Raw genomic sequence first — 23,343 nt, 5'->3', positions numbered from 1 at the left:
GAGGGATCTGCGGTCTCCTCTCGGTGGTAGGAGTACTGGTGGCTCAGGGGGCCTGTCTCCAGCTGTCTCCCCCGGGCCCCCGTGCCGGAGGCCTGTCCTGGAGTGTCCGGTGGGGGAAGCAGAGCCTCTGGTTCAGTTTGTGTCCTGCATTTGGTACCATGGACCTGGCATTGTGGGGACCCCAACTGAGGGGAGCTGCTCCTGGTCCCGTCGCGGGGACATAGGTGGGTCCACATGCGTGCAGTGCAGCTGATGGCCACAGACTCAACCGCTGGCACCTAGAAGGGAGAATCTAGTGCACCCTGGAGGACCAGGCGACCTCAGCTGGGGAGGGGTCCATGGGGAAAGACACACTTGGGTGGGGCAGGTGGCCTGGTGTGACTGGAGCCCCGCGTTTCCACAAGTGGCTGAGGCAGTGGCGCCGTGAAGTGGCTTGCGCCTTGGTGAGTCCAGGGCCCTTGGCCTGGCCCGGACAGGGAGCCTGCTCTGATGACTCCTTCCCCCCCAGGGCCAGACAGGCTCCACCATCACCAAGATGAGTGTCACCTCCTGGTTCCTGGTGAGCAGCAGTGGCACCCGCCACCGGCTACCACGAGAGCTCATCTTCGTGGGGCGTGACGAGTGTGAGCTCATGCTACAGGTGAGTGCGGGCACTGCTGGGACTCCCGGTGAGGGGGCCTCCATGCAGCCACCTGGGGCCTGGAGCCACCGGTGGTCTCTGGGGCCTTGAGTGGGCCTGAGTGTGCACGCTGGGCGTGGGTCTGACAGGAGGGTGCTCAGGCTTCTGTGAGGTTCTCAAGGGGTGGGGTCCCCCTTTGGAAGGTACTGGAAAGTGGATCTGTCCACCTCCTTGTTTCTGGGGGCCCCACCTGGGCTGTGACTTGTGTGGGGAGTCAGCTGCGGTCGTCAGGCCTGTCCGTGGTGGCTCCTGGCCCTTTGAGGCTCCCTGAGGGGCCCTTTCTCAGGCATGAGGGGCATGCATTCGGCAGTCAGGATTTTCTCTCTGGCCAGGGTTTGGCTTCTATGGGGCTCACGCATCTGGCTGCCTGGGAACGAGGGGGCAGTGGGCTGACCCTGTAGGGTCTACCTTAACTTGGCTGTCCTTTTCTCTGCCCGTCATAGTGTGATTGAGTGGGCCCCCTGCAACCTTGACCCTTCTGTGGCATGGCATACGGCCCCCGTCCCCAAGCCCCCTAAGCTCCGTACCCCCACTGCAGGGCTCTTAGAAGGAAACCAGTGTCCTAGGTGGGCTGCACTACCCGGTCTGCCCAAGGGGCCTGCTCAGGTAGACTCGCTCAGTCCCTGGCTCCTGTGTGCCAGGGGCCCCAGCCACATGCATGTTCACATGGGCAGTGTATGCCGGTCCCCCTCCCAGGAGCAGACGCCATCCACATCCAGACCCTTGGCTTCTCCCCCAACGTCCTCTGGTTTCCTGGACTCTGGACCCAACACAACGTGAGAACTTGGCTGGGTCCAGAGTCCAGACTCTTCACTGGAACAGTCTCCCCTTTTCCTTTTTCTGCCTTTGAAGTCGGGGAGACTGAGTCCGTGGTTCTGCCGGGGGTGGGGCTGAATGTTTAAAGGCTGGGTGTGCAGGCTGCACACCTCCATTGCAGCTCCTGGCTCTGCTGGCAGCTTGCGGAAGCTCCGGTGGGTGTGGCTATACCGCACGCTTTATTTACAGACGTTGGAATACGACTTTCATGTCAAGTGCAGGCGTCTTGAATAGTCTTTGTTTGATTTTTGTAAACCACTTAAGAGGGTGAAGAGCATTCATAGCAGGCAGTGAGCATAGGTTGCGCCCCGCAGCCCTTGTGGAGTGGCCCCTGAGGCCTGGACGTGGCCAGTGGCTCCCCAGTGGTGATGTGGGACGTGACCCTGATTGGAGGCAGATCAGAAGGCCCCGACCCTACGTGGTGCTGTGTGTTCCATGCTGCACCTGTGTGGCCTGTTGATGGCCCTGCTGGTTGACCAGGGTGGCCAGGAGGGCCCCTGGAGGAGGCAGCACGTGGTGGGAGCCTGTGGGGCCTTGGGGAGCGCCTCCCGCCCCCCACCCGGCTCCCTCCCCTGCTCCAGGCGCTCACTCTGCTTGCTTCTTTCCCAGGTATTGGGAGAAGCTGCTAGTTGTGGGGTGTCAGGGCACGCAGAGTGTGTGTGGGGTCTGATTCCTAGTTTCCGGCTGGTTGGTGGTGGACAGGAGCAACGTGATCTCAGCCCTCCATCACGTGGGGAAGCTGAGGTGCAGGGGGTCGTGTGGGTGCAGTGTGTGGGAACGCATCCACCTCCCTGCACTCTCCCCACCACCAGCCTCTTCCTGGACCTGGACGTGCTGGCCACACCTGCTCTGCTCACATGGTTCACATGGTGGCTTCGGCCCTGTCCCAGCCTCCACCCTCCTGCAATCGTCAGTTCCCTGGGCTTCTCAGAGGCCCATCATCCTCTGTCCCCTCCACTGGGGTCCTCACCAGTGTGAACGTCCCCAACAGCCATCCAAACAACTAGATCCTTTTTTAAAACTCCATGTGTTTGGAGCGGAAGACTACAAACCTGTCACAGCCGCCCCTCGTCTGTCACAGCTGTACCTCGTTTGCCATCCTGGGGCAAACCCCGACTTCCCCCTTCTGTACCCACACCTCGGGTGTCCCCATGTGCCGCTCCCACCCCCAGCTGAGGTCACCCCACCCACCAGGCATCTGCTGGGCCCCAGCCTAAGAAGGTGGCACTGGGGATGGGACAGGGCTGCGGGGACTGGCCTGGGGAGGGGCCCTCGTTCAGGGAAGAGGGAGGAGGCAGTGTGGTGAGGGGAGCTGAGGCTGGGAGCTGGGGGCCGTCCCGGAGGCCTGTGCCCCGATCTGGGTAAGAGGGGCCGTGACGTGGACTTCAGGGCCGGAGGAGGTGAGGGGATCATCCTGTTCCGGAGGCAGAGCCGCCAGCCTGGCCGTGTGCCACCCCACGCTCCGCAGCGGCACTACTGCCTGCTTACCACAGTGTCCTGGCTCCAGTGCACAGAGCTGGAGCCAGTGAGGACGTGTTAAATGACGCAAATGTGAGCGGGGACACAGGCTCGGGTCCGCCCGCTGCCAGAGCTGGACTGCTGGCTGTGCTCCTGCCCTGGTGGCCCAGAGCTCTGGTGCGGGGCGTGCCTGCACACGCATGGATGTGCACACACGCACATGTGTGCACACACACATATACATGTGTGTACACATGTGTGCACCCATGTGCATGTGAGTGCACACCTGTATGTGTTTATGGCAAGGGGTTCCCTGCTCCTGCCCGGTTTGCGCTGTGGGAGTGTGTGACAGCTGGGATTTGTTGGCTGGCGTGCTGACACGGAAACCACGCCCGGTAGGTGGCCCGGGAGCCCCTGCACATATCACAGGCCCAGCGGGTCCACTGGGTGATGCTGGGTGAGCTGGCAGGAGGGCGTGCCCGGTAGGGCGTGCCCCACTGAGGGCAGCACGCATGATGTGTGGAAGCAGAGCTTTGTTCTGTTACAGAGTGATGATGAACAATTAGACCCTTTTCCAAAACTCCATGTGTTTGGAGAGGAAGGCTACAAATCTGTCACAGCCGTCCCTCGTCTGTCACAGCTGTACCTCATCTGTCACAGCCGTCCCTCGTCTTGCATCGTGGGGCCTGGTTTGTGTCCTTTTCGGTCTCGAGTCTGAGGCCCGGCCCAGGCCCAGGGGCTGCCTCCACCCCTCATGGGCGGGCCTCCAGCCTCTGAGTTCCTGGGCTTGCTGGGGTCTGCTTCTGGCTGGGGGAGTAGGGCAGGGAGGGAGGTTTCTGGGGGTGGGGCTCCTCCCTGCCTGTTCCCCAGGAGTCCTACCTATGGTCTGGGGAGGGGCTATGGCCGGAGCTGTGCCTGGTGACAAGCCGCTGGACAGAGGTGGATGGGGCAGCCCAGGCTTTGGGTACAAATGGGAGGGTGGGCTATGCCAAGTCCAGGGAGCCAGAAGGTGGGGCATCTTGCTAGGAGAGGGAAGGTGGGCACAGGCAGGGTGGCGGTCCTGGGCAGAGGACCCAGGTATGGCACCTCCAGAGCCTGTGGAAGCAGGCAGCTGGCCGGGGTGGGGTGGGGAGAGGAAGGTTTGGAGAGGTCTCGGGGCCTGTGGCTCATGGGACAAGACCGGCCTTTCCTTCCCGGAAGTTTGAGCAGAAGAATGACAGGCAGGACAGGATGGGGGCTGGGCGGGCAGGAGGGAGGTGGCCGCAGGGATGGAGGTTGGTGGATGGACTGAGGGGTGCTGAGGGGTGCTGGGCATCGGTGCCCTGGGGCTGGGGTGGCTGGAGCAGCTGGGAGCTTGGCGGGTGGCACCCTGGGGAAGGCTGGAGGCACAGGTGGATGGTGAGGAAGAACTGGGTTTGGTTGAACTGCCTAGAGGCCGTGTGTTTAGGAGTTGGCGGTCTGAGGCCTGGGGAGGGAGGAGAGCTGTTCAGTCTGGAAAGGTCAGCCCAGAAGCCCCTCGGGGTCACTTGTCAGCAAAGGTGGCACCCAGGTGCGAGGGACAGTGCCCTTGCTGCTGCCCACCCCTGTTTGCCGTGGGCCAGGCAGAGGCTGGGCTGGCCCTCACCCACTGTGTCCTGGTGTGGTGCAGCCAGCAGCCCCGAGGCATGCCCCTTCTCGGGCCGCAGGCCCCCGGAGGTCTGATGCATGGCCACAGGGAGTGCAGAGCCTGGCCCCCAGGCCTTGGGGTTCGCTTTCCTGAGACAGCGTGTCCCTGTGGCCCAGTGACACTTGTGTGCAGGGCAGGGCTGAGGCGGGCAGCTGGCCTGTGCAGGAGGAGGTGGGCCCCCAGCCCCATCACTGAGCCTGGACCTCCCGGCTGCCAGGCGGGGCTGTAAGGAACCGTGGTGCCTGATCCTGGAGGTACCGAGAGGGGCAGTCACCTGGTTCGATGTGGGGTGAGCCTGAGCAGCCAGACACCCCAGGGAGTTGCTTGTCAACCCCACCCTATGGCCGGGTCCTGTGAAAGCTCCTCGAATACCCTGCAGCCAGGGCACTGAGGCCCAGAGAATGGAGTGCCAGTGTCCCCAGATGTGCCAGGACTGGGAGGCCCAGGCTGGGGCCAGTGGACAGGGCTGCAGTGGAGGGTCACCAGGGCCAGCTTCTGGGGGAGGTAAGCACCTGGTGGGCCTGCGTGGGGACAGGCGGGAGTCCGATGCAGGAGGGAGTGCCTGGCATCCAGGGTGGCCAGGAGCTGTCTGGCCGTGGTGCCAACTTCAGACAGGCAGAGGGAAGGCCTGGGGCCATTGGGTAGCAGGTCTCAAGGTCACACTCACCTTGCCAGAGACCTGTTGCTTTAGGAGGTGAGTTGTCACCAGGACTCCCACCATGATTAGTCTGAGGGGCTTCCTGGGGAGGGCACCTGGAGCACATGGCACCGCTGACCTCAGCCTCCGCGGGCTCACATGGGCGGTGCTGGGTAAGTGGCTCAGCGGGGCCTCTGTCAGGGAGGCCCTGGCTGGCCCTGCAGATTTCTGACTCTGACTCACCCCTGCACCTCTGATCCCTTCTTGAGGACCAAGGGTCTGTTCCCCCACTTGTCCCCTCCTTACGCCACCCCCGGTCCCTCCCTGCAGCGTCTTCACTGTGGGTCAAGCCGGCCACCTTGGGGCCTCTGGACGCAGAAGAGGCTGAGCACGGAGGAGGCGCTCAGCCTCCTCTCCGGGTCCTGCTCTGACGCCTCGGCGAAGCTGAGTGACCTTGGTGGGGTCAGGGCTGGGCCAGAGCCCGTGTCCACCCTCACTGTGTCCCGCCGTGTGCCCGGGTCTCTGGGGACTTCCCATCCTTGAGAGGGAACTAGGCAAGTGGAGAGTATGAGAGACAAAGTGGGCTCCATGGTGGCGGCTAGCTTCCCGGGGGTGGGAGTCTGGGCACTTACCTATGACAGCTGAGAAGCCTGGTGGTGTGACTCAAGGACTCAGGTCCTGGGCCACTGTCCTGTGGGGGTAAATGTCCCAGGCAGTGGGGAGTGAGTGACGGCCCGTCGTTCCTGCCGTGTGCTCTGGAGGCGGGCCTGGGGGTCTTGTGGGGGCACTGCCTGACAGGCGCACAGGGTCACGTCCTGTCATCAGGGCCAGTGCTGGCCAGCGCCCTGGGTTCGCCGCTTCTGCTGGCCTTTCCCGGGTTTGGGCCCCAGGCCTGTGGCCTCTCAGGTTGTGGAACACAGTTGCCACCTAGACATCCAGGGCCTCCATAATGTGGGTCAGCAGCTCTGTGCTGAGACCGCCGGCCTCTTGGCTGGGTGAGGCGGCCACACTGGCAGGGCCTAAGCAAGTAGAATGTGACCTCAGCACCCTGTCCCTGCCTCTGTCCCCAAGCCCTGGCAGTGGAGGGGTGGGGTTGGGGGCTCGGCTGCGGCCTCCAGCCTGACCGTGTGAGGGAGTTGGGTAACTGTCCTCGGGGACAAGGTCCCGGGTGGAGTCGTGGCCAGGGGACAGTTAGAAGGCTCAAGGTGGAAGTACCTGTGTGTGTGCACGTGTGTGTTGCAACGGGGTAGCAGGGTGTGCTCAGCATGAGTCCTGTGTACGTAAGTGTGTAACTATAGGGTCCGAGTTACTCATGTACAGATGCCTGTCACTTAGAGGCGTCATGTAAGCCCCAGTGGGGCTGGTGGAGCAGGCAAGGAGCTGGGGGGACCTCTCCCTGAGCCCTACCCCTTCCATCCTCCCCCTGGGCTCTGCCCGCCCTGCCTTGCCGCCCCCGCCTGACCACCCCTACCTGGCCACCCCCGTCTGGCCGCCCCCATCTGGCCTTGGGCCTGAACATCATGTCCCAGATGACCAGAGGGTTCCCAGCCCCTCCCACGGCTGACCCAGGAGCAGCCACCAGCTGGTGGGGGAGGAGGAGCTCTGGCCTATTGGCTGTGGAGGGCTGGTCACAAAGGGAGGGGTCACAGCAGTGGGGTAGGGAAACCCACCGGGCATCTTGGCAAATCCCTGTAGCGTGTCCTGGTGTCCGGGTCAGGCCTGGGTGGGCTTTCCAGGGCACACACGTGAGGTGTGAGGGTGGATTTGATGGGCTCTGAGGCCCGTGGGCTGCGGTTTGTATTGTGGTGGGGGATGATGGGGGCTCCTGTCGCCTGAGTCCTGCCTCGCCGGGAAGGCCACCTGAAAGCTGTCTTTGTCCCCCAGTCCCGCAGTGTGGACAAGCAGCATGCCGTCATCAACTACGACCAGGACAGGGACGAGCACTGGGTGAAGGACCTTGGCAGCTTGAACGGGGTGAGTGCCCGGCCTCCACGGCTGGCCCCGCCCCTCCGTGACCACGCCCCTCCGTGACCACGCCCCTCCGTGACCACGCCCCTCCGCCTGCCCACCGGGCCTGCAGGACCTGTGCTCAGGTGGGAGGCACCAAGGCCTCCTCAGGGGGGCTCCCCTGGACAGGGCCTCAAAGGGGTGGTGGGGTTGGGGGACAGGCCCCTCAGGTGGGCGGGGAGGCAGGCTGGGAAGTGGGGCTGCCCAGACAGATGGAGCTGTGCTGAGGTCCCCTGTCCTGAGGGTATGTGACCGCTTTTGTGGGTTGGGGTGATGGGGACAGAGAGGTGACCAGGAGGAAGGCCCTGACTGCAGAAATAGGGAGGGGCTCAGGAGAGAGGAACCTGTGTTTGGAGTAGAAATCAGGCAGGAAGGCGGTAGCCCCGTCCAGGGCCCAGGTCAGTCCTGGTCAGTCTGTGTCTGTCCTGGAGGTGTGTGTCTGGGTGTCTTGCTTCTTTCTGTGTTTGGCGGACGCAGCCTGCCCTGGGATACTGTCTCAATAAGAAAACAAAGCCACCAGCCTCTGACCCCTTTAGCTGGAGCCAAGGAGAGCCCTTCCCTGTCCCTCCTCACCTGGGGGTCCCACAGCAGGCTCAGGCTGGCCCTGCCAACACGTGCTCCAGCCACCCGCTCCCTCCTGGCTGCTCCCAGCTGGGGTCTCTGCTGGGGTCAGCCCCCAGAGCCCTGCCCTCCCTCCATGCTCCTGTCAGATGCAGCAACCCTCTTCGAATGGGCTGCAAGGCAAGCCGGCCTTTCCTGTGCCCATATGGGCATTGGCTCCAGGCCCCCAGGCCATGTGGGCTTTGAGAGGGTCCCTGGGGCTACTGGCTGGTCCCTGCTCCTCGACCCCCAGGGGCAGGTTCCTCAAAGGCTTGCGATGTCCACAGAGCTGGGGCCCACTCCTGCCTGCCCGTGTGACACTAGGCTCAGACAAAGACCCAGGCTGGCAGGCAGGGCGGGTCTGCAGAGCCTCACAACTGTCCCCAGGCTGGAGCTGCTATCCTCTGCTCCCTCCTCAGTGCCCAAGGATCCCCACTTTGCATAAATGTGCCCCAAACCGAGCTTGGCCTGGCTGCGGCTCTCCCAATGCACTGCTCCTCGTCTCTAGCCACAGTAGACCCTGGCCTGGGACGTTGGCTCCCACTGGCCTGCCGGCCTGTGACGAGTCCTGCATGGTCCTTGTTTCTTCTGCAAGACTCTGGGCACAGTTGCCATGCCGGAGCTACATCTGTCGTCCCTCTGTCACCCTGGCTTGCCCCGGAAGCCCTCAGCATGCGGAGTCCCTCATTGGACAGTGTGCTGTCCACTGGTGGCCGATGAGAAGCCTCTGCGGGAGGGAACAGGGCTTCCAGGCCCTGGCGCTTTGACGCCCGGCAGGCCTGCGTGGGGGCGATGTCCGACAGCCTGGCACAGCCTGCCCAGCCTCACCACTCCCGAGGGCATTGTGGGGTCTGGTGGGGGGCTGGGGCCAGCACCCCTCCCTGTGTGGATGAAAGGAAGGGTCTTTCACAAAGCTGCCCAAGGCTTTCTACTTAAGGGGCAACGTCAGGGTCCCTGGGCACCGGGCAAAGCCTGGCACCTCGAGCCCCTCGGCCAGTCCTTCTGCAGTGTCTGTCCTGCAGTCCTTTCGAGAGGGACATGGGCTGGGCACATGTGTGGGAGGGGCAGTGCTGGCCCGAGCAGGACAGAAGGAGGCTCTAGTCAGTGCCCCACCCACCGCCACCTGCCACCTGCCACCGTTTCCTTCGTAGACGTTCGTGAACGAGACACGCATCCCCGACCAGAAGTACGTCACGCTGAAGCTCAACGATGTCATTCGCTTCGGCTATGATATCCTTTCCTGGCACTGTCCACCCTCCTGGCCTCTCTCTCTGTCCCCAGGGCCACAGACACTCTGTTATCCCGGGGGCAGGTGGGGCCTCAGTGGTCACAGCTAACAGAGGTTAGAGGGTGAACCTGGGCTCGGACTTCAGCCCACACTCCATCCCTTGCCACCCGCCCCCCAGGCCAAGGCTCCGGCCATGGACACCTACGGCCACCGCCGGCCTGAGCTCACACAGGGCCTGGGGGACAAGTGAGCTCTCCCTGGGGCCCAGAGGCCCTGTGTGACCTGGGAGCTGCACAGGTATGGCGTTCTGTGCTCAAAACACGGGTGACTGGGGGCCGTGCCTCCGCCCTGGGCAACTGGGGGCCCACATGCACGACAAGAGCATGTCCTGTCCTCTGCCCACCTTGGCCCGAACTCACGTTGGCACAAATGCTGGTGGGTGTGGACCCATCCGCTGGCTGATGCCCTCCCCACCCTGGAACCTTGAGAAGCTGGGGGCTGATGAATGGTCTGGGATGGGAGCCGGGAACTAGACATGTGCCATAACCTCTGGGCTGAGTGGGGGTACATACCCTCGGGCATGTACGGTCTCTGCCCTCCAGCCCACCCCCAGTGGCTGTCCCTGAACTATGGACACACGCCTGGGGAACAAGGGTGTGCGTGCTTTCTGGTGTCCACACGGCGGGGCGGGACAGTCCCCCATGAGTCCCCCGTCCGTCTGCCTGGCCTGGGAGTGCTCCTTTTATCTCCCGGGCCTGAGGCTGCTGTCCACTCCCACTCCTGCTCCCTGTTCTTCTTAACTTGTGCCACATTCCAACATGTATGTGCTGGAGCGCGTGCAGCACCGCGTCCCCGAGGAGGCACTCAGGGTCAGTGCCAGAGCTTGGGGCCCCCCCTGTCGCACACACCCCCCCCCCCCCCCCGTGCACCACGGCCCATTCCTCTCAGGCCTTTGGGCTGCCCTGGCCTTGCCAAGCCAGCTGGCCTGTCCTGACCTGCCCCACCAGATCACCCAGTCTGGCAGGTGGGGAGGTAGCCATTCGCCTCCAGGCCTTTGCAGCCACGTGGTGGGTGTGGCCAGAGCCCAGAGGGCCCATCCGCTTCCTGGGAACTGGATGACCCTGATCAGGGCAGCATGAGTGGAGGGGGCCAGGAGCAGGCAGGCAGGGGTGGCTGAGGCTGCAGGCAGGCTTGAGGGTCCTGGGTAGGGGGCCATAGCAGGTGGGGGACCCTGTCCAGCGCTTTCCCCAGCAGCCCTGTGTTGGGGAGCAGGGGAGACTGTCCTCAGCCCATTTACCGAATGGACCTCGGGCAGCACGGGGAAAACGGGTGGCCCGTCCAGAGTCACAGGGCCAGTGTAAGCCTGGCTCTGATGACTGCAGAGCTCGACCAGATGGGGCCTGCCATGCACACACATGCGTGCGCGTGCACATACGCACGCACCATGTGCTCCCCCGACAGCCCCTGAGTGGCTGGCCTTATGCCCCAAGTCCTGTCCCACCCCTGTCTCTGGTGGGGCCCGGGGTGGCCGTCTTCCCTCTGGTGATTGCTGCCCACTTCACCATCCCCCACCCAAACAAGCCCCAGCTCCTTCCTGGAAGCTTTGTGGTCCTGAGGATGCCCCGGGGATCGGGTGTGGATTGGGCCTGCCCTGGGTGGGGGTGTCCTCCTGAGCTGGCCGCCCGCCCCTAACCCCTGCCCGCTGCCCCCAGCACGAGAAGTACACCAGCCAGCTGCAGGTGAGCGTGAAGGCTCCAGTGCCCAAGAGTGGCGAGGGGCTGCCAGAGCACACACCTTACTGCGAGTCCCCGAACCCCAGGCTGGAGCGGGGGGACCGGAAACCAGGAGCAGGTATGCGGGAGCCGCCCCACGCACGTCTCCCTACAAGCTCTCCTTGATCTGCCTCACCCAAGGGCAGTCCTTTTGCATCCACAGACGCCCTTGCTCTACCTCATAGCCTCCTGGGCTCACACCGCCCCACAGCCGTGGCACACCCTGCTCAGGTGTGAGCTCAGTTACCTGTGCGCTCACACGTACACGTGCCTCCACACTCTGTAGACACACCCACCCATGGACCCGCACCCTTGTACCTCTGCAGATACGCCCACCCATATGCCTACACCCCTGCACCCAGCAGACACACCGAGCTATGCACACCTTCACCCTTGCAGCTCTACAGACACACCCACCTGTGTGCACCTGCACCGTTATACCTCTGCATACACACCTGCTGTGTGCCTGCACCCTGCACCTTGTGTAGTCCAGTCAGACTGTGGTGACACTCAGCCTCCAGGGTCACGCGTTTGTGGCCTGAACATTTGCAGACCCCTGGAGAGAGGCTGGTCCTGGGTGTGGGCTTGTTGCCAGCCTCTTACTGCTCTGTCAGGGCTAAAGGCATCGCTCAGCTCAGGTGCTGAGGCCAGTGCTGCCCTAGGGATGAGCTGCCCCTGGAACAGCCACCCGGCGGGGACGCCCAGATGGGGGTGGGGGAAGGCCAGTGGCCACAGAGTCACTGCCATTGATGCAGAAATAGGGCTCAGAGCAATTGGCAGCTGGCCAGAGTCCTGGGTGGCTGCAGGTCCGGGCTGAGACATGATGCCAGGGCCCCCTGCAGACTCCAGTCTTCCCCAGCTCCAGGTCTCCCCTCCTGTCTGTCGGGGCCATGCAACCCAGGGTCAACCTCTCCCTCTGCAGAGGCAGCAGCCTACCGCACACCCCTGTACGGGCAGCCCTCCTGGTGGGGTGAGGACGATGGTGGCATCCCGCCTGGGGACCGGTATCAGGAGGGGCCATACCCAGGTAGGTCCCGAAGCTGGTCTGTGAGACCCCCAGAACTCGGGAGGGTGGTCTGGTGCTGCCCGCTTTGGGGAAGACAGCTGCCGGCCCTGGCAGAGTTGGGTGGGTGAGAGTGCTGCCCTCAGTCCGTCCTGAGGTCGTGTGCTCCCACCCCCAGAGCGGCCCAAGGAGCTGGCACAGCAGGATGGGGACCTCACCGGGTCGACGGCTGGCTTCCGGGACCCCATCGAGCCTCAGGGCTACTCATTCCGGCGGGAGCCCAGCTACTTCGAGATCCCTACAAAGGAGGCCCCACAGCCACCACGGCCCCCTGAGGTGCCCACGCACGAGGTGCCCACCAAGGGCGGGGAGCCAGGCGGGGCCGGGGTGGCACCGGTGGTGCAGAGCCACGCTTCCTTCACTATCGAGTTTGACGACTGCAGCCCGGGCCAGGTGAAGATCAGGGACCACGTCACCAAGTTCTCCCTGCGCCGGCGGCGGCCACCCGGCAAGGCCACGCCGGTGGAGGCAGTCTCCGCGGAGACCAAAGTGGCGGACTGGCTGGTGCACAACGATCCCAGCCTGCTGCCCCGGGCCGGCCTCGTCGATGACCGTCACAGCACCAAGAGTGACCTGCCCATCCACACCCGCACCCTGAAGGGTGAGTGCCCCAGCAGAGCCACCAGGCGCCACGCAGCCCCACGTCTGTCCGCGTCTGCTCGCCCCAGGAGTGGGGGGCCCTGGTCAGCTTGATCAATTTCAGTTTTTTCAATTAGTTGCCCAAGACCCGCCTGCCCAATCAGGGTGACCAGCGTGTTCCTGGTCCTCATCTCGGTTACGTGTGCTGGGTTCCCTGTGGTGTGGCTTCCTTTCCCTCGGTCTGATGAGTTGGAGTCCCCCTGCCCTCAGGCCACAAGCATGAGGATGGCACACAGAGCGACTCGGAGGACCCCATGGCCAAGGCAGCCACAGCAGCCGGGGTCCCTGCGGACAATGGGGAGCAGGTGCGGCTGCAGAGGCAGATCAAGCGGGACCCCCAGGAGCTGCTGCACAACCAGCAGGCCTTCGTCATCGAGTTCTTCGACGAGGACACACCCCGCAAGAAGCGTTCCCAGTCCTTCACCCATACTCCCCCCGGGGACCCCAAGGCCGATAAGCGCCGAGGCCCAGGGCTGGTCGACAGGGACCGCCCAGGTGCCCCAACCCCAGCCCCGGGCCCTGCTCGGGGGCCGGGCAGCTCGGGGCCACAGCGGGCCAGCTCGCTGAAGCGCGAGAAGACAGAGGAGCGGCTGGGTGCCCCCTCGGCCCCTGCCCGGGCCTCCGCCCGCCCCTTTGGCAGCGTGGGGCGTCGCTCCCGTCTGACCCAGGACTTCATGGTCCAGTGCCTGCGGGAGGGCTCCCCGGCCGCCCGGCCCGGCCCTGAGAAGGCAGCCCCAGAGGCGCCCACCCCCTTGATGCCCCATGGGGCCAGTCCCGTGGCCCCCTCGACCCCACCACTACCCCCCGCTGACCCCCAGCTGACCAAGGCACGCAAACAGGAGGAGGATGACAGCCTCAGTGACGCAGGGACCTACACCATCGAGACAGAGACGCAGGACCAGGAGGTGGAGGAGGCCCGTAGGATGATTGACCAGGTGGGGTGGTTGCTGCGCGCTGCCCGCTCTGGCCCTGCTTCACTCCCGGGCTGGGGCTACTTTCCCACCCAGCACAAGAGCTGCACAGCTAGGCTGTGTGTCCTGGCCGCTACCTAGTCTGGCCAATCAGGTGCCCTGCCCTCTGGGTGTTCAGGGTGGCGTCTCTATCTGAGCAGAGGGCGGCTGCTGGGCACTCTGACCCTCGGCCCGGCTGTCCCTCCCGGCAGGTGTTTGGCGTACTCGAGTCCCCTGAACTCTCCAGGGTGTCCTCGGCCATTTTTCGCCCAGTCATCAGAGGGGACAGAGACGAGTCTGGTGACGGGATGACCCAGCGGATGGCCCTGCTGCAGGAGTTCACGTCCCGGCCAGTGGGCGTGGCACCTCAGGGGGAGCTCCAGGTAGCAGACCCTGCCCTTGGGGTAGGACAGCATTTTCAGGTCCTGTACACACTCCGAGGCTCTGGTCCTGCCTGGAGCTGGACTCCAGCCCCCAGACGAGGCCAGGCCAGATGTTGCATGAGGAGTGCGCCCAACGGGCAGGCACTGAGGCCCCGAGTCAAGCTGGGTGCCTGGATGTGTGCTGCCCGTGGGCAGGGCTGCCCCGAGCTGCAGCTGCTGACCTCGGCCCCTGAGCCGGGCTCAGGCGTGGGTACAGACATGGCGTGCGTGGGCCAGGTGTTGGGTGGTTGCCTTGGACGTCCCCTCCTGGCCTCCCTGTGAGTACCTCCCTGTGAGGCTCCTGCCACAGACACACTTCTGCCTTTTCTCTGCAGGGTCCCCCAGTGCCGGGCTCCCCTGGGGGTCAAAAGTGGGTGTCCCGCTGGGCCAGCCTGGCAGACAGCTACTCAGACCCGGGCCTGGCAGGTAAGTGGCTTCAGTGGTACAGTGGGGACAGGGGGCTTGGCCAGTGTGGCCTCAGGCCAATGAGTGGGGACGCAGGTGCAAGCTCGTGCCAGCCATGCCTGGAGCAGGGTCGGTATCCCCTGCTGCCCGCTCTAACCAGGCTGCCCTCATCTTCACAGAGGATGGCCCGGGGCGCACACCTGGGGAGCTTGAGGAGGCTCTGCCTGTGCGCCATAGACGACTACTCCCGCAGCTACCCCGCGGCAGGACGGACAGCCCCGCCGGCCCCGAGGCCACCCGGAGGAGCGGGCCTGGGCCACCAGAGCCAGGCAGTGAGCCAGCCAGCCACCTCTTGGGCCAGGAGGACTTGGAACCAGACAGCCTCAGTGATGCCAGCGGGTCAGATGGGGGCCTGCAGGAGGAGAGACGCAGGAGCCCCCAGGAGAGACTGGTGTGGGCGAGGGGCCGGCGTTCACCAAGAGCCACCGCGGACCCTGCCCCCACCTCTTTCTTCATCGGGGACCAGAACCTGGAGGCTGCCTTTCCCCAGAAAACGTCTGTGGTTCCAGGGGATGTGGACGGCCCAGGGCAGGTGGCTCAGCCCAGCACTCCGGCGAGGGATGGTGTGTACGTCAGCACCAGTGGGAGGGTGGTCATCCAGCTGCAGACAGGGCGGTCCCCAGAGCCTGAGAGCCCCACCCCGGCCCAGGCCAAGGAGGCCCTGCCCTACATCCGACAGGAGAGCTTCATCAAGGAGCCGGCCAGTGGTCCCCCCGCACCTGGCCAGCTCCCGCAAATCTCCAGTCACCCCCTCCTGCAGGACCTGGCTGCAGCCCGGGCCTCGCGCATGGACCTCCACTCCGAGGACACCCAGCTGATCTTGAAGGAGACAGAGACAGTTCTGGCAGCCTTGGGGGCCCGACTGCTCTCCAAGTCTGTGGCAGAGGCAGAGGGCGAGGTGGGTGGCACCCCTGGGCCGCCAGAGGACTCCCTGTCTGGGGGCTCTGACGTGGACACGGCCAGCACCATCAGTCTGTTCAGTGGCAAGAATGGGCCCAGCCCTACGAGCCCCCAACTCATGGGGCTGCAGAAGGAGAAGCCGCCCTCCCCACCAGCTGCGCAGGACCTGGGGGGAGCTGCCCTCAGCTGTACCCAGGAACGGCTGTCACAGAAGCAGCACCTCCCAGTGAGCCCGGCGGACACTGGCCGTGGAGAGCTGGCACGGCGCTTGGCTGCACGGCGTGGCCAGGGATCCCAGGGGAGCCTGGACTGGCCCGACGAGCGAGGCTCTGGCCTTGCCCACCCACCTGGCTCAGGCACAGTCACTTCCGACAATGAGACCTCCACAGCCACTGGGGCGGGGCGGCTGGCGTCTCGCCGAAAACCTACTGCCCCACCGCCATCCCCATCTGTCCGGGAAGAGCAGAACCGAGTCTCGGCCAGCGCTCAGAAGGTGCAGCAGGCGCTAACCCGCTCCAACAGCCTGTCCACCCCACGGCCCACGCGGGCCTCCCGGCTGAGGCGGGCTCGACTGGGGGACACCTCGGACACAGAAGTGGTGGACGGTGAACGGGGGTCCCTGGCCAACCCTGAGCCGGTGGTGCGGCCGGCCGCCGAGCAGGCCAAGAAGTTGTCACGCCTGGACATCCTGGCCATGCCCCGGAAGCGGGCGGGCTCCTTCACGGGGCCCAGTGACTCAGACGCGGCCCCCACCCGTGCCAGCTTCTCTGGCCGCAGCGTCGAGGTGTACTGCGCAGGCCGCAAGCCCACTGTGGCCGAGGCTCGGGCCGCCGCCAGGAAGACCGCCAGTGCTACCACGGTTCCCCGCCAGCCCTTCAGCAGGGCGCGTCCAGGCAGTGCGCGATACTCCTCACCCAGTGAGTGCCAGCAGTGGGCGGGTGGCTGGGGCCCAATTGGCCCGGGCAGTGGGTCTGAACTCCTGTGTGGAAGGCCAGCGCCTGGTCTCAGGGCCCCTGTCCCAGGCCAAGAGGAGCCCCTGTTCCCATGGGTGGATGTGCACAGGCAGCGGCCTCCCGCAGCCCCCAGGCTGTCCTGGTGTGAGGCCAGAAGACCCCGACCACATCTCGGATGGAGGGGCCCTCGCTGTCTCTCTGGTGGGCCTGCCCCTGTCCCTGGAGGTCCGGACTTCTGTCTGGGATCGCGATGGCGTGTGGCACGTGTGCAGGCCGAGCTGTCCACGTGGGGTACTGGCGTCCATATGGGGTAGGGCCTGGGGGGTGGGTACTCTGCTCTGGCTTCTGTGGTCGTGCAGTTCCGTTGGGCACTTCTTGAGCCCCGATCCTGTAGCCAGAGACGGCTGTGTCCGTCTCCCCATCCCACGAGCAGAGGCCCCATGGAGCCTGCTGCCCATGTGTGCAGCGAGGAGCTGTAGCCGGCTTCCTGCCCAGGGAAGGTGGACACCCATGTCCACTGAGCCAGACTCACCCTGCTGGGAGCTGAGCCAGTCTCGGAGTGAATTGGTTTGAGGTGTAGGTGCTGTTGGCCCAGCTTCTTGCTGCTGCCCCGTCCCCCAAACCCCCTCCTACCCCCGCCCCCGTGCTGACTGCTGGGGACTCTGGGCAGGGAGTGCTGGCGGGCTGATGGCTTCCCTGGAGGAAGGGCAGATTGCGGATGGCTGAGGACCACAGTTGCTTGGTGGGACACTCCCCGCCCCCCATTGTGCATGTTTGCAGCTACCGCAGGGACCTGGGGGGCTCAGAAGGGCTGGGCCAGGATTCAGGGTGAGAAGACCAGGCATGTTGCAAGGGCCTTGCTCAGTCACCCTGTAGGTCCCGTCGGGAAGTTTGGCCATTTGGGGTGGGCAGGCACCACTGCCCCTGCCACCAAGGCGCTGGTTCCCATCTAATGGACGTGGCTCTGGGCCTGTGGAAATGCCAGGCTGCCCGTCCCTGCATGTGCCTCTGGGCTGGTGGTGGCCTTGCACTCCCTGGCGCTTCGCAGCTGCTGGGCCCTTGCTCGTAGGGACCCTGGGCTGCAGTGGGTACTGAGTGAGGCTGTGTTCTGTTCTTGCTTCTGGAACCAATTCACTCACCCGAGACACGCGTCGCCGGCAGCAGGGCTCAGATTGCACGTCCACCTCCGAGGAAGAGTACGGCTCCCACCACAGCTCCCCCAAACACACACGCTCCCGTGCCTCAACAGCCACGCAGACCCCACGGCCTAGCAGCTCTGCCCGGGCCCGGCCACGGACCCCCGGCCTGCGTGACACAGACGACGAGGAAGAGGAGCCTGACCCCTACGGCTTTGTTGTGCAAACGGCCGAGATCGCGGAGATCGCCAGGTGAGCTCCATCAGTTCACAGTGGGAGCCGTGATCTGCTGGGGCCTCCCTGGGGGCCGAGAGTGCCCTGAGGGCGGCAGGGACGGGGCTACGGGTTCTGGAATGGGCTCCAAGGATGCTTGTCTGATGGATGCATGATGGATGATGGAGGGTCCGGTCGGTGGGTGGATGGAAGGAAGGATGGGGGTGTGGACAGCTGGATGATGGATGGATGGGGGGGTGGGATGCAGATATGCCTGGGGGGTGCGGGATCTGTGGTACGAGGAAGGCCTCCACCAAGAGCTTTATGACGTGGACTTGCCCATGTGCTCACTCAGCGGAAGGGCCAGGTGCTGGGAGATGGTGCAGAGAGGAGGGCAGGAGAGCAGGGGCGGCCTTTCGCTGAGCAGCCGCCAGGGCTGCGGCGGCTGGGCAGGACAGGGCTGGTGGACGGCGACAGTTTGGTGTGAGGATGCTGATCTGGAGTCTCTGAGGCGCCCAGAAGGAGGTGACCACTGGCAGGTGGCTCTAGGAGAGTGGCCGGTGTGAGGCATGGAGACGTGGGCCTGACCAGCACAAGCACGGTGACCGAGGCCGTGGGCAGCACGGGGTTGTGCAGAGGACATGAGAGCCTGAGGACAGGAGGCCCCGGGCCAGTGCCCAGGACAGCCGAGGGGAGTTGGGGCAAAGCCGCCTGTGCAGAGTGGCAGTGAGAAGGGATAAGGGGCCAGCTAGGAAGGCAGGGCGTGGGGTTCTGGAAGAAAGGAGGCATCGCAGGGCCCCGTGGACCCCCACGGGCTCTGCTCCCAGAGGTTGAGCACACACCAGTGTGCTGGGTACAGGAGGCGACAGAGCGAAGGGCCGGGCAGGTGGGGACAGGCACTGAGGCAACCGTCAGTTACTGTCATCAGGACTTGGAGGGACGTCCTATGTTTTCCATGTAGGAAGGGTGGGGCCCCCTGTCTTGAGGGGTCTGAGGACAGCTGTGGTGGGGAGCAGAGCTCCGGTGGCCATGCCAGGCAGGGGCTGGAGGTGCCTCCGGGAGTGAATGGGCCCCAGGGGCCAGCTGGGAGGCTCCTGGGCTTAGGTGGGACGGCTGAGGACAACCACCTGGCCATGTCCCTTGGGCGACTGTAGAGTAGAGCTTGTCCCCTCGTGAGCAAGGGGAGCAGCAGTGGATAGCGATGAGGGACCCTCTGTCCCAAGCCTGGGCTGAGGCTCGGGTGCAGAACATGCTGGTTGTGGGCCTGAGGAGCTGTGAGGGCCCGTGACGGAGGCGACGGGCTCCAGCCAGGGCTTTATGGGCAGGGGGGTACTCTGCTGCTCCTGGTCCCCGGCTGGCCTGTTTTTTTCCAGGTGGCCTGGGAGCCGCCCTCCACGTGGACGCCCCTGGCCTCTCTGGGTTGACCTGCATTAGTCTCTCCCCACCCCGCCTCCCCTGCCTCAGTTTCCCTGCCTGCAGAGCAGGGCTCGTGTGGCCCTGCATATTCTAGGGCAGCCCCGATGTTTAGCCCTGGCGGCCAGACGAGGAGGAGAGATGGCCCAGAGCCTGTGGGTGTCTTCCCACCCTTCCTGCCCAGGCCCTGTCCCCAGCTCCACGCCCCTCACCCCAGGGCATCAGCAATCTGGGCCTCCTGGCGGGAGGCACTGCAGTGGCCGGTTGCGCGCACTTCAGGCCAAGCTGGAGGCTGCCGACCCCCTCCCCTGCCCCTCACTCAGTGGCTGCCTCCTGGGAGGCCTTGTCTGTCTGCCTGGGGAGGGGGGACATCGAGTCCCACCTGGCTCCATGACCTCCCCGCTCCGGGGCCCGGCTGGGAGGTCACCACAGGGTCTGCCCTCTTTCTTGGCGGCTGCAGGTTGAGCCAGACGCTGGTGAAGGATGTGGCCATCCTTGCCCAGGAGATCCACGACGTGGCCGGTGACGGTGACCCGCTGGGCTCACCAGGGCCCGCCCGCAGCCCCTCCCTCGGCAACGTGCCCAGCATCCCCGCCTCCACCATCTCGGCCCATGAGGAGGTGAGCCTGGCCCCAGCCCCCAGGCCCTGGGGTGGCACCTGGCACCCCTCAGCAGAGGGCAGTGAGCCGGGGGGCCTCACCAGGGTCCTGCTGTGCATCCTGTCCTCAGCTCCCCAGACAGCCAGCCTGGGAGCATGGGGTCTGGGACCTGCCTCCAACAGGGGTGCTGACGTCCAGGGACCCTGAGCACAGGAGCTTGGGGTCTGTTCTGTCCGCCTGTCATACTAGGGCAGGTGCTCCACCTCCTGGCGACGCCCCCCCCAGCTCAGTTACCCCCCCGCCCCCCACAGCTGGTGCAGCGTATCCCTGAGGCCAGCCTCAACTTCCAGAAGGTGCCGCCCGGCTCCCTGAGCTCTCAGGACTTGGACCAGAACATGAATGATTGCCGCGAGGAGCCCCTGGCCAACAAGACGCGGCCTCGGAACCGCGAGGAGGCAGGCGCCCCCCCCCTCCGCTGACTGGGGTGGCTGGGTGGTGGGTGTGCTGAGGGAGCAGGCTTTGTGGGGGACACCTGGGCACCGTGCTGATGCCTGGTCCTTACAGGTGATCTTCGATAATCTGATGCTGAACCCCGTGTCCCAGCTGTCCCATGCCATCCGCGAGAACACAGAGCACCTCGCCGAGAAGATGAAGTGAGTGGGCCCCCAAATGCCCCGCCGGGAACGGAAGGGGCTGCCGAGCCCCCGACTGCTTAGTGGATGCCCAGCCAAACTGCCCTCAGATGCAAACGTGGAGCCGGGACCCTGTGGGTCTGGTATCTCATAGCACACAGGCTCCAACGGGCACGTGTGTGCACATGTGTGTGTCATGGCTCCCGGCAGCCACACCCTGAGCCTGGGGGAGCCAGAGCCCCCGGGGTGACCTGTGCCGCACCCCTCCCCACCCCGACTTCTGCTTTCTCCCAGTCCTTCCCAGCCTTGACCCATGCCGGGCAGAGACGGACACTGGTACCAGCAGCCCAGGTCCTGCTCTAGGCCTCAGTTTCCCCTGGGGTGGTGTGAGCATCGCCATGGCGGGCGGGTGGCCAGGGAGGGCGCTGTGCTGCAGGCACATCCTCACTGTCCTCTGCCTGCCCCCCGCCTCGCGTGGGCAGGATCCTCTTTCAGAACACGGGGCGTGCATGGGAGGACCTGGAAGCCAGGATCAACGCCGAGAACGAGGTGCCCCTCCTAAAGACGTCCAACAAGGTGAGGGTGGCTGGGCCGGACCCCCGCTGGGACAGGCAGGCCCCTCCTGACTCGGGTCCCCCAGCCCATCTGGCTACCGAGAGGGAGTGGGGGAGCTGGCCCAAGCCCGGAACCCCGACTCCTGCCTCCGGAGCCCCAGGGGCGAGGTGACCCACTGGGGGTCTGGCTCCATTTGTTCCATCTACCGTTCCTGCCCCACTTCCAGGAAATTAGTTCCATTTTGAAAGAACTGAGACGTGTGCAGAAGCAGCTGGAAGGTGGGTATGGCCCAGACGTGGGGGTCCTCACTGGTGCTTCTAGTCCAGAGGGCAGAGGGCAGGCCCGAGGGCCCTTGGTGGGAGACCTGCCTCATGCCCATAGTTTCGGGGAGGCCCCGGGGCAGCCGTGGGAGGCATGGCAGGACCCTCGGCAGGCCTAACCCTCCCTCCCCTTCCCCGCCCCCAGTCATCAATGCTATTGTGGACCCCAGCGGGAACCTGGACCTGCTGACCGGAAATAGGGGCTCTGCGGGCTCGGCCCAGCTCGGGAAGGTGCGGCCGGCTGCCCAGAGCCCATCTTCGCCCCCTTCGGCCCTGTCACTGAGGAGCTTCCCACAGAGGGCCAACTGTGGGTCCCCCAGCCTCCCAGACCCCTCCTTTCTCCCCGACTTCCTCCCAGACTCAGAGAGGTTCCTGATCTAGGTGGTGGGGCCGGGGCGGCCTCCCTGTGTGCGAGTGAGCGAGCATCTGGTGCCTCCTGCTCACCCCACCCACCGCCGCGGCTCCTCCCAGCTGTGGACGGTTCACCAGAGACCCCCACACGTGCCATAACCCCATGGGCAGGCGCCTCCAGCCCAGGCCCCCTCCCAGCTCCCAGCCAGCATCCCAGCCAGGTGTCCAGCCCCGCCGGCCTCCTGGCCCCGTTGCTGTTGCGGCCACTGCCAAGGGCCAGCATTGCGGGCGCATCCCCGCCTACTCTCTGTCACTTACTTTTGTCTTTAGCTTTCATGGAAAGAGCAGTTTGTTCCACTTCAGCAGCCTCCCCGGCCTGGAAGGGCCCCTCCCTGCCTCGTGGTCTTGGGGGGGGCGGCATGTGCTCACCTGTCCTGACCCTTTGTGCTGTCTGGGGCCAAGCAACCAGGCTGGGCTGCGGAGTCATTCAGTGCCAAATATGGAGCTGGGAGGGGCTCGTGACACCCCAGGACTTGAGGGTGTGGGCCGGGCGGGGTGCTGCAGCCAGCTCTGCTGAGCAGCCTGGTGGCCTCCAGCTGGCCCAGAGTCCAGTAGCTGGGGCAGGGCTGTGGCCGTGGAGATGTTTGGGGCAGGAACCCCACTGCTTCAAGCCTTTGGTGCCAACACAACTGCCAAACCCACTGAGCATGAGCGGCTGCAGGGGAGGCCAGCTGAACATGGGCCGGGCTGGCCACACACGTGCACTTGCGCACGCGCACACACACACACGCAGCCGGCCCAGGCACATCCGCACACTCAGGACCTGACCCAGTGACGGGTGCTGGGCCTCTGTACTGGGCTTCCAGTGGTTGTGGGCTGGGTGCCAGTGAGCGCTAGACCAAAGTGGCGAGAGCCAGGCTTCCAGAAGCTCCTGAGACAATGCATCGTCCTCGTCCTGGACACTGTGGGCATTAATGGGGCATCTGCATGCAGCTTGGGCCCCGCAGGCCCCTGATCCCTTGGAGTGGGGTAGGGACAGGCGCCAGGAGCAGTTTTGTTTTCTCAGGATTCTGTCAGCGGGACAGGCCAGGCGAGCAGAGGTGGCCCCTCCTGGGGGACCTATGTTCCTGGAGCCTCTAAGCCAAAGAGCCTGGTGGCTGTGGCAGGTGGGGCCGGGGTTCCCACCTCCACCAGAGTGGTGTGGGCGCTGTGCACCTGCCTGGCATCTGTGCAAGTGTCGATTGTGGGAGGGTCCAACTGGGCGGAGGCCGTGGAGGGTGATGCGGCTCCCTGTTTACATTCAGCTGATGTGACGTCCTGTGCACGGCCCTGTGCCACACCTGATGTTTACGTGTGTGAGTGGCAGTGGGGTCCCCGCCCGGCCCCCACGCTGCGAGCCTGCTGTGTCACTTGGAGGAGGTGCTAGTCCGAGTCCCCCAACCCCCGCATGCCCCAAATAGCTGCCCACAGCCCGTCCCTGGAAACTGGTCACAGCAGCCATGCTCCTTTGTCCACGCACCCTTCTCCATTCGCACCCCCTCCCCCCACGTTCACTGTACAATTTTTTTATTCATAAATTTGTGTCCCCCCCTCCAGCCCGTGACCTGGGATTCGTAACTTATTTGGCTTCGTGGAGGCTCCTCTGTGTTTGTCCTCAGGTGGTCTGTGGGTGTCTTTCAGGAAATGGTTATTTTATATGATTTCTCATGGAATTTGTTCTAATAAATCATTCTATCACGTGGCAACATCCCCGTGTCTTCACCTTGGCCTCAGTTCTCCACCGGTGGTGTGTGGCAAGGCGATGCTTGGCCCAAGGGGTCTCCCTTCCTGGGCTGGGAAATCCAATTTGATTCCCAAGACCAAGGGACA

General features: G+C 64.8%; 1 protein-coding gene across 4 annotated transcripts; it reads left to right on the top strand.

The window, feature by feature from the left end:
* The first annotated feature begins 398 nt into the window (after positions 1-398).
* On the top strand, positions 399-23,223 carry CEP170B (centrosomal protein 170B). Of its 4 annotated transcripts, none has more exons than XM_033107481.1 (18): positions 399-640; positions 7,141-7,230; positions 9,015-9,093; positions 9,902-9,960; positions 10,804-10,942; positions 11,786-11,890; positions 12,045-12,527; positions 12,776-13,500; positions 13,728-13,898; positions 14,273-14,363; positions 14,522-16,219; positions 17,379-17,643; positions 19,478-19,637; positions 19,928-20,071; positions 20,181-20,269; positions 20,731-20,824; positions 21,030-21,081; positions 21,269-23,223. In XM_033107481.1, exons 1-18 carry the CDS (start codon positions 536-538, stop codon positions 21,502-21,504), a joined length of 4,785 nt encoding a protein of 1,594 aa, XP_032963372.1. In that variant the 5' UTR covers positions 399-535; the 3' UTR covers positions 21,505-23,223. The 4 variants fall into 4 exon arrangements, with proteins under 4 accessions (XP_032963372.1, XP_032963371.1, XP_032963374.1 ...); XM_033107480.1 differs by having other exon boundaries at positions 17,373-17,643; XM_033107483.1 differs by having other exon boundaries at positions 400-640; positions 17,505-17,643.
* Positions 23,224-23,343: the final 120 nt, after the last annotated feature.

Source organism: Rhinolophus ferrumequinum, chromosome 6, assembly GCF_004115265.2.
Source record: "Rhinolophus ferrumequinum isolate MPI-CBG mRhiFer1 chromosome 6, mRhiFer1_v1.p, whole genome shotgun sequence".
Taxonomy (NCBI): Eukaryota; Metazoa; Chordata; class Mammalia; order Chiroptera; family Rhinolophidae; genus Rhinolophus; species Rhinolophus ferrumequinum.
The sequence above is the reverse complement of the archived record's forward strand: the minus strand, read 5'-3'. Positions and strand labels throughout refer to the sequence as shown.

Excerpts from the sequence above, each read along its gene's own strand:
- CEP170B (XM_033107480.1), top strand. The coding sequence starts at position 536 with ATGAGTGTCACCTCCTGGTTCCTGGTGAGCAGCAGTGGCACCCGCCAC. Across the intron at positions 16,220-17,372 it reads TGCGCGATACTCCTCACCCA|CTTCTGGAACCAATTCACTC; the intron begins GTGAGTGCCAGC and ends GTTCTGTTCTTG. Across the intron at positions 20,825-21,029 it reads TCCTAAAGACGTCCAACAAG|GAAATTAGTTCCATTTTGAA; the intron begins GTGAGGGTGGCT and ends CCCCACTTCCAG.